This window comes from Atta cephalotes (genome assembly GCF_000143395.1).
Source record: "Atta cephalotes unplaced genomic scaffold scaffold00008, whole genome shotgun sequence".
NCBI classification, from domain to species: domain Eukaryota; kingdom Metazoa; phylum Arthropoda; class Insecta; order Hymenoptera; family Formicidae; genus Atta; species Atta cephalotes.
This window is the reverse complement of record NW_012130072.1, coordinates 6,545,262-6,555,247: the sequence shown is the minus strand read 5'-3', so window position 1 is coordinate 6,555,247 and position 9,986 is coordinate 6,545,262. Positions and strand designations below refer to the sequence as shown.

Sequence of the window (9,986 nt, the reverse complement as noted above, 5' to 3'; positions counted from 1 at the left end):
AATTAAATATACATTCGTATCATATTTTTGTTAAAGTAATTATCAAAAATAAACAAATTTATGTATAAAACTTAAATTTATTTACTTAATAATTAGGATTTAAACAAATAATTATATATACATATACAAATAATTATATATACATATTAATCATACACTGAGTCATCGGGGTATCGTGAATCCAGATATTATTAAACTTCGATTGTCATTAAGTACTATTATAATAACATTATTACTAATGGAAGAACATTTAAAATTATTCACTTTTTATAGAGTGAATATTTTTTGATTTCCTATATTTTATTTATTTACAAATTATAATTAAAGTTATAATTATATTTCAAAAATATTTTATTCTCATCTATTTTTATTTCCAACAAGATGTATTATTTTACAAAACATGTTAAAAAAACTATCAAAATTATTTTTATTTATGAGATTAAATTATTTAGTATTAAACTGAGCTTGAGTTATTTCGTATCAAAGCATTCACATTAACGTATGACTTTATAATTTCTAAACAAAATTTGAGCTTTTAATAGTTTTCCTAAATTAAATAGTTTTACTTTATTGTTATAGTTAAACGAATAAGAACTTACGAATAAGACTTAATTAAATAAAAGCAGTGGCGACATATAATCTATTCATTATATTCTCCGATGAATAGGCTTTATTGCTTTATTCCAAATTCGTTACGCACTCACACAACTCATCTATATCTTAGATATTTCAAATTATGTTACAATAATTTTGCGATAATTAGTTTGTAATAATTCTTTATTACACGAAACCCGCGCAAGGTACGTAATATTTGTAACAAAAGCTAGATAACTTTTCGTTACTTTTGAATCATTTAATTCTGTAGTCATTTACATCTTCGCATTCATAATCTGCACTATTATTTCATTACCTAATCAGAAACAAAATATAACAAAATATGTAGAATCTTAGAATACAAGAATTACAAATCATTGTTTTATTTCAATTAATATATTTTAACTTACAATTAGTACTTAGAATTTAACAAATTTCGCATATTGCATTGTGAATTTAAATATATAATTTACAACAATATTAACTTTTTGAATAAATCGCTCAAATAAATGCACTGAAAAAAAATGAATATTATTATGTGGTTTGCATTCATTTTTTCAAAGGGCAGTAGGTGCGAGGATATTTTGCGGTTACGGGAAAAAGTTCCCTCATGTTCTCTTTCTATATCAGATTTCTTTCTGGATATGTAATATCCAGTTTGAAAATGAATATACCTACTGATGGTAGTACAGAGAATTTCAACGGTTTCATGAAAAAGGCCGGGATGGCTTCTCCACAATTCAACTGAACTCTTTCTTTGTGCCTATGTCCATTGCAGTGACAAAAGGTGCATTCCAATTTACACTACAAATGCTTTGAGACACTCTTTTGGACACTCGATTGGGCATTCATAAAATTCTTTCTTCTGATTAGTCAGAAACATTTGCACCGTTAAATAAATCGCACCAGTGAAGTAAGAACAAGTTTCTTGTGTTTCTTTGTAACATAACCTTTTTCGTTCAACTGCACGTGTGAAAGATGGCTAAATCTCTACGCAGTAAATGGAAAAGAAAATGCAGAGCGATCAAGAGAGAACGTTATGCAGTAAAAGAATTAGATAGATTAAAGAAGACTCTTGGTATTGATGATGATAATGTATCTAAGGATATCGAAATGACAGAAATTACTGAAATTGCAACAGGTATGATTCACACTAGTGCATTAATAATTGTTTATCTAAATTCTTATAGCATTTTTTTATTATTGTATATAATGTAATACGAATATTTCATATTCTGAAACTGAAGTTGTCGACGCTAAGAAAATAAAAGAAGATGTAAAGGCTAAACAAGTTAAGGATGCAAAGTCTACGACTGTGATAGGTGAAGAACAGATGGAAATAGAAAGTACTAGAATATATAATAAGAAAACATTGCGGGATCAATATGGCAATTATCCTGTGTGGATGAACCACAGAAAAATAATCAAGCACAAGAAAGGCAGAGCAAGAACGAAGAAAACAAGCAAAACAGGCAAGAGGCTTACTAGACGACAGAAGAAAGTGATTCAGAAAGATAAATAAAATTTTTCATAAGTATATTTCAAATTAATTTTTAAGTATATTGCTAGTATATTTCCTTTTTATAAAAATAAAAATTAATAAAAGGAAGAAGAAAGTATTTTATTTCTAAAAACATTTAACAAATACATTTAGGCTAATATGATTGAAAAGTGAAATGTTTCTATAATATTTGCAGTGTATGTCTATTTATAATATTAATTTTGATCAATATTTAAATTTTTTTTCTCTAACCAAGTATTATTATTAATTGAACAAAATTGTGAATTGCTTACTTTATATAGTGTTTGTTGAAAAAATCTTTTAAATAATTAAATAGCATGTAATATTTAACTATATTATATGTACTATATATATATTATTTCAAAATTATATTATGCACTTTTTCATCTATATTAAAATTTAGATTAATAAAAGAATATAATATAATTAATATAGATTAATATAAGAAACGAATACAAAAATGGAGAATCATTTTATTTATCTTTTTATTATAAAATCGAGTACAAATAATTAATATTTAAATTTTATTGTATTATTACTATTATTAGTTTGAAGAAATATTATATATACTAAATGCTGGCAGTGATATTTCACGACAGAAATAATTCCGCGTAAATCTTATAGCTACTACGTTAACTTCTTGACACTGAAAGGAACAACATTGCTTTGTAGTTAAAAAATAAAAAATAAATATTCAATTTTTAAATGTACAGTATTTTCTTGTATATAAACATATCTCTAATCCAAAAGTATTATTAGTTATTTATTCAAAAAAAAGTAAAAAAGTTCATGAAAAGAATATTACTGTGTATCTACTATCTACTGTTAAATAAAATAGTAGTAACACTATTTACTATTAATATAATAGTAAGTTACTATTTCGTATTATTAAAATAGTATTACTACTGTTATTAACAAATTGTATTGATCATTTTAACAATGCTTTAGTAGTGCTAAAAGTTTTAACTATCCACAATTTATTGATATCTGCAACGTATTCTCAAACGATTTTCTAATTCCGCGACACGATTCATCAGATGATGTATCTTTCTCATTTCTGCCTCATATTGTCTCATCTTGCTTCTCATATCGTATATTTCTTGTTGCATCAATTGCTAAAACAAATAATTTCAAAATCCATAAATAATATAAATATTCTCGTTTTATCAATCTACTAGATCTCGATATAATGTAATTTAAAATAAAAAATAAACTGATTTAAAGAAAATCAGTTTAAAATTAAAGAAAATAAATTGAAATCGTACTATCGAGTTATAATATGTGTTAACTTCCCTTTAAGATAAAAAATTTGAAATAACCTTCCATTAAATCTTTCGTTATTATTAGATCAACTGATAGATTTTTTAAGAAATAGAATACATAAAAATTGTAATATTAAATTAGAATATCAATATCATATGCGTTTTTTATTCAATGCTGAAAATCTTTTTTTTTTATTATTTTAGACGTAAAATATACTAGTGCACACTACTAATAACAGATATAATAAGGAAAAAATAATATTCAACAATACTATTTCTCAAATTAATAACAAAATAGATCTAAAAGGAAACAAAAATTAATGTACGCATCCTTATACACACTTATCCATGTACTGAATTTTTAATTCGCGGAAAGTATTTGCGAGATCTTTATCATGCACTATATTGAGATTCAAAAATATTTAATATTTCAATATTTCTTATAAATACCACATTTTCGACGGTTCTCTTCATCTCATTAACACTTTCAATTGCCAATGTAACTTTGGTGTTCATCTCAGAAGCTTCTGTATCTCTCTTTCTGTTTCTGGCTATTTGCTGAAAAATGAATATTTCCTCAACAACATAATACATAATAATTATTTTTATATAATCATACCTTTTCCAATTTGATCAATCTTTTTAAAATGACCTCGTAGTCTTGATCATCATCACTCACTTCATTTTCTGTATCTGCAATTCGACAATACTGAGTCTATTATTTTATATATTAACTAATTTTTTTATAAACTTCGTTTTATTAATATGAATTACGTTCACAAATATTGTGAACAACAGGTTTATTTTTAGCTTTTAATCAATCTCGTAAAATAATGCAACACTTCTAAATTTTAACTTTTAGTAATTTTATAAAATAAAAATTCTAATTTTAAACAATTTTAATCTTTTACTGACAACGTTAAATTTTCGATCATCATAGTCTGCCTATCATATAGAGTTCACAATTAATTGTTAAGATTCACAACAGATTTTTTTTGTTCTGAACTATATAAAAATATGAAAAAAAATCTGTACTTTTGAGAAGTTTTTAAATAAGTTTTTAGTGAAATAGAAATCAATAGTATTTTATTTATTCTTTATATATTTATATATAAAAGTTTTTGAAAAAATATTAGTTAAAAATTTATAACTTTTATATGAGTGAACGAAAAAAATCTTTTTAGACTACAATAATTTAGAGTATATATTTCAGAAAAAAAATATATAGTGACTTCAAAAAAATAATTTAAGAAAGCAAGAGAGAAAAAACCTAAATTTTTTATTTGTATAAAATTTTGTGCGGTATCGGTGGAGCGATAAAATAAAATAATTGGATCTTTCACATTAAAAATTTGAGATATTTAAGTCTTTTTGAAAATAATACCGTGAAAAGTGGTCGGATCCTTTGTTGCGGACATATCATCGATCTCCAAATCGCGTGCTTCAAACGCATTTTCGTCAGTGCCTGTAAAAAAATTAATCTACTTTTAAGAATGTTTTGTCTGAATTATTAGCTAAAAATATCAGCCAAAAAATCAATTAAAAATAATCAATATCAACTACAGATTTCGATACATAGACTGCTGACTTCGCTGCTATGTTTGAAGATATTGTGCATCTACTCATATGTATGTTTAAATTACACAGTAATTTTGTGATATATTACCTACAAACAATACGCATACATGTGCATAATTTAAATGGGAATAAGGAAGAATAGGGAAATAAAGAATCGAAATCATTTTCATTATATTTTATCAGCTGTTTGATTATAAAAGTTTGTGATATCAATTAATATCAAAAAATTTTTGTTCTAAAAATTACAATAAAGCAAAAATTATTTAATTTATAATGGTTCTATATAACGAAATGTTTAATTTTCCTGTACTTAAATACTTAAATAAACTAACTTTTAAAAAAGTAATTGGATCCAAATGTATTTTTACATGAATATTTATTAGAATTTTACAAATATATATAAAAAATTTGATTTAATTTTCGTAATGCTATAATCTTATCAAACTTATAAATAAGTACAAAGCGCCGTTTTATTTAAGAATGAAGGCAAATAAAAAATTAAGTAATGAATAAAAATTGATCAATAAAACATTTTTTTACATAAATTATGTAATATTCTATAAAATTTTTATATTTTTGATAATACTTTAAGATCCATAAAGTTAGTCTTCGAAAAATTCAGATTCAAATTTTGCAAACCTACCATTTCTTCGACAAGATTGGCCATCCTCTTGAAGTTGAAATCCGACTCTACAATGACATCGATATCTACCAGGTAGGTTTGTGCAAAGTTGTCCGCATGGTTTTTCTATCACACATTCATCCACATCTACACACAAAAATAATATTTAATTCATTTTTATAAAATATATTAAAAGCGATATAATACCTTTCTAGAAAATGAAAAAACTTTTTTAAGTTATGTGTTAAATAGAAAGTAAAAAGTTATTACTGGTTCTGCTCATGATTACGTTTCAAGAAAAAGTTCTGCGCGCGATTTTGTAGAATTAGATACATAAATTCACACAAAAACTTTTTAAGCACTGAGACCTGCTTTGACCAAATATAAAATTTCTTATTTTCTTTCTTTCTAATTTAATTTAGGGGAGATTATTAGCATTTCAGAATGATTGTGTTGAATCCGAATGTTATTGATTCGCAATTATGTCTGGAATAAATTGATTTAATAAAAGAATATAATGTATTATTTGTAACATCCAAAAATGTGATCTTTGCTTTATATTTTTCATATTTCACATCATATATTCACATATACGGCTTAAATTTCTTATAATATGTTTATAAAATTTTTCTTATTTAATAAAACAATAGAGTTAAACCCATTTTAATTCAAGAAATGTATTAATTTCATTCAAATTTAGTTTATTATTTATTAAGTGCATACGTTAATTTGAACGCTGTTTATTTTGAAATGATCAGTCATTTTTAATATAAAAAATTATATCTTTTTTATATTAATATTAATATATCTTTTTTATAACATTAACATTTTTATACATTTTTTTTTAACATTTCAACACGAATTCGTAGTTTTATAAAATTACTAAATAATAGTATATAACTAGACAAAATCTTAAGTAATGGCATATGAGCGTAGTTATTTTATGAGTCTCGTTAAAGCATAAAGAACATTCAATCGATTTGTTGGTTACGAGTGCCTTCTCGTGTCTGGTATCATCAGACATAATTAAATCGACATGAAACGATATATTTCTCGATACTATTACGAGCGTCAAGCTAAAAGTGCAGCACAATACGTATTGCAATGTCCTGCATTCCTGCATCGGCAGGTTGCAATCACGTTACACACTCTCAATTGGAATAGATTTACAATCGATTTCTTTGCGCTACATGAATGTTCTAATCACTCTTGTATATATTATGTGAGCTATTTACTATTCAGATTAAGATCATAATTACAAAAATGCGATTTATTTAAAATATGATGTATTTAATCAAAATTTTCGTCTATACTTATGTTGATAACATTTCGTATATTATATAAATACATTATTATATTTAATTTGAGATAATTTATAAACTAAATATTTAAATTAAATGAATATTTTATAAATTTTTTAAATTATGAATTTTCATTAGGAAATTTTTTATATTTGATTTATTATCCAACCAGAAATAATTAATTGAATTAATCGATTGATTAGTGCTCAATGTCAATGAACGTCAATTTGACTATAATTATTTCTGTTGGAATATATAAGACAACGTTATTTATTTTTTACTGTTCAATTATATGTACGGGTCATAAATATATTATATATAATACATTTAATATTTAAGATAGTATTAATTATATATATATATATATATGATAATGTACATATATAATATAATACTAAATAATATTATATAATTTATAAGTTATATTTTACGTCAGAATTCATTATAATAATATACGCGATCTGAATATTTATAATTCTAATTTGTAAAATTAAAATTTATACCTGTTTGACATTGATTACCAATAAATCCTTTGGAACACGTGCATTTGCCAGGCGATGTGCAAGTTCCACCATTCAAACATGGCGCTGGACACGTGGCTATAAAAAAACAATAGGATTGAAATTAATAAATTCATATAATTAAGAAAGAATACACAGTTTCAACAAAAAGAGATATATAATATAGACCTTAGTATAGTATATTTTATTAATAATTTAATAAAATATTTTTTAAATTATTTATTAATTTAAAATTAGTTTAAAATAATATTTTGTAGCATTAATAAAATCTTGTAATTTATTTCTATAACATTTGTTTCAAATGTAATTATTCTATAATTATATATGTAGATCTCTATAAGAAAATTGAAAATTAATTTTATCAAATTTACTTACGTTTATTACAACCAAAACTCAAATGAGTAACTTGTGACCATCCCGGGCAGCAAAAAAAATTAGAAGTCATCTCAGTGTATACTAACCTAATTAAAATATATAGATAAATTCCTTTAATATAACACATAAAATATACAAAATACACATATGCTTGTATTATACATATTTAGATTATAAATATTTATTTTTAGATAGTATCTTGCAAAATACAAACTAACAATAACATATTATATGTATATCATCAAGTTTTTCTATTTAACAATGTAATTGTACAACTATTTGTATTAATTTACATTTACATTGTTGAGTGGGAAATTATAATATTGATGTAATGTTAGTTTATGTTTTGTGGGATTTATTGTGAGATAAAATAAATTAATTTATCTGATTATAAAAAGCTTTTAAATTTGCAAGACATATAACATGCCTAATTTGCCTTCCTCGATGATGATGAGAAACTGCAGGAGCTTGCCTGTTACATACTCGTCTCCTGAAATACAAATTATTAATTTTTAATAATTTGTATTGTTATTTAAAAAAATAACTTTTAGATTAATTTTTCGATAATTTTATGATGAACTAAAATTGATTTTATATGTTGAGATATAATTAGCTCATATAAATTTGAATAATAATTGTAAATTACGTAAAAATTGTTTTACAACAACTTGAATCTTATGATTATTATTAGGAGAAAAGAAATTAAGATTTATTTACATATTATATTATACTGTACATATATGTAAATAATTTTCTAAGAAAAAGTTTTAAAAAATATCTGTTTTTGACCAAACTATTTGGTTAATTTAAAATTTTTTAAATAAATATACGTGTGTGTGTGTGTATATATATACGATATATATGTATATAATAATAATTATATATATATAAAATAAATATTTTATAAGAAATAAGATGTAAATAATATATTATATATTGTAATCTATAACAATAATAATATTGCTTTGAAAGTAAATTGGATGTATATAAAAGACATTATCGTGGAGATATATTATTGATAAAAATTGTTTATGAATTCTCAAATAATCTTTTCTTGGAATCCTACATCTCGATTTCAACTTTGCATTTCGTTATAGCGACTTATGTGATGGAGAAATTAAATTGGCAAGTCGATTATTTCGATAGTCATCGTAAACGATATCCCATGTTGTGTCCCTTCCAGCCAAACTGATCGCTAAAGCGCAGTCATTTGAATCATAAAGTACGCAGAAGACCGGTTAAATCGTAAAATACGAAGGCCGATCGAATATACAGTTGAAATAAGTATGTGCGTTGGTGAGATGTTACGACTTGTCGTGTTGCTTGAGCTGGCTCCGGAATTAAGCTTACGCGACAGAACTCAATATGAAAGATTGCATTTCTGATTAAGGATCAGTATTTCGGAAGCAAAATGAATAATATCATTCTACGACTTGGAAGCAAGATTAAACCTTGATAATTTATTATCAAATCAAATTTATTATCAAATCATTTAGCAGAAGTATCGTGACGACGTCAAGCACAGATAGCGGAAGACCCTCAATGATTTATAAGAGAAACATATGGCAATCGTATATATAATTGGGCATCGAAACGAATGTTCGTTCGACAGAACCACTTCATCATCATCAAGCCATAGAAAACTGCATTTCGCCATGTCGATGTCGTGTTTACTGAAACGCGACAGAACATTTACTGTCGCAACAACGAATACCGAGGACATGGTGATTCCTATCCACGTTCGTTTCTTGCTCAAGAGGCAATAGGTGCGAGGAACGCGATCTGAACGCTGAGTAAGTCTACTTGGAATAACTGCACAAAGAATTTATACGGGCAAATTCGTTGTCATTAAATATTAACTCGTTATCCGCATCTTTCGATCTCGATCCCTTGTCACAGCGTGCACCATTAAATACGCTCCATCGATTTAAAGTCTTTGCTCATATCATGTTAGGTATATAATATGTTATAAATAAGGGAAAATAAATTGCTTGATATTAAACAATAACAAAATCCAACAAGTTAAAAAGGATATGTAAATAAAAATCAAATGCAAGTGGGTGTGCAAAACAAAGAGATGTAATATGTTACTTTGTCACACGTGTCTGATATTTATAATCTATTATATTGTCATAATCATCTCTGTGTATGTGTGTGTGTGTGTGTGTGTGTGTGTGTGCGTGCGTGCGTGCGTGCGTGCGTGTGTGTGTG

General features: G+C 25.1%; 2 protein-coding genes across 2 annotated transcripts in view; one reads left to right on the top strand and one right to left on the bottom strand.

The window, feature by feature from the left end:
* Positions 1-1,360: 1,360 nt before the first annotated feature.
* LOC105627291 (protein LLP homolog) lies at positions 1,361-2,116 on the top strand. The gene is made up of 2 exons (XM_012208577.1): positions 1,361-1,735; positions 1,842-2,116. The coding sequence occupies exons 1-2, from the start codon at positions 1,573-1,575 to the stop codon at positions 2,114-2,116; spliced, it is 438 nt and encodes a 145-aa protein (XP_012063967.1). The 5' UTR covers positions 1,361-1,572.
* Positions 2,117-3,093: 977 nt separating this feature from the next.
* Positions 3,094-9,986, bottom strand: part of LOC105627381 — a 24,334-nt gene continuing 17,441 nt past the window's right edge. The window contains exons 2-9 of the mRNA XM_012208664.1: positions 8,203-8,265; positions 7,776-7,861; positions 7,383-7,478; positions 5,600-5,725; positions 4,763-4,843; positions 3,998-4,071; positions 3,829-3,936; positions 3,094-3,231 (exon numbers count right to left, since the gene is read on the bottom strand). Of these exons, the coding sequence (XP_012064054.1) occupies positions 3,094-3,231; positions 3,829-3,936; positions 3,998-4,071; positions 4,763-4,843; positions 5,600-5,725; positions 7,383-7,478; positions 7,776-7,861; positions 8,203-8,265 (772 nt within the window). The remainder of the gene's footprint in view (positions 3,232-3,828; positions 3,937-3,997; positions 4,072-4,762; positions 4,844-5,599; positions 5,726-7,382; positions 7,479-7,775; positions 7,862-8,202; positions 8,266-9,986) is intronic.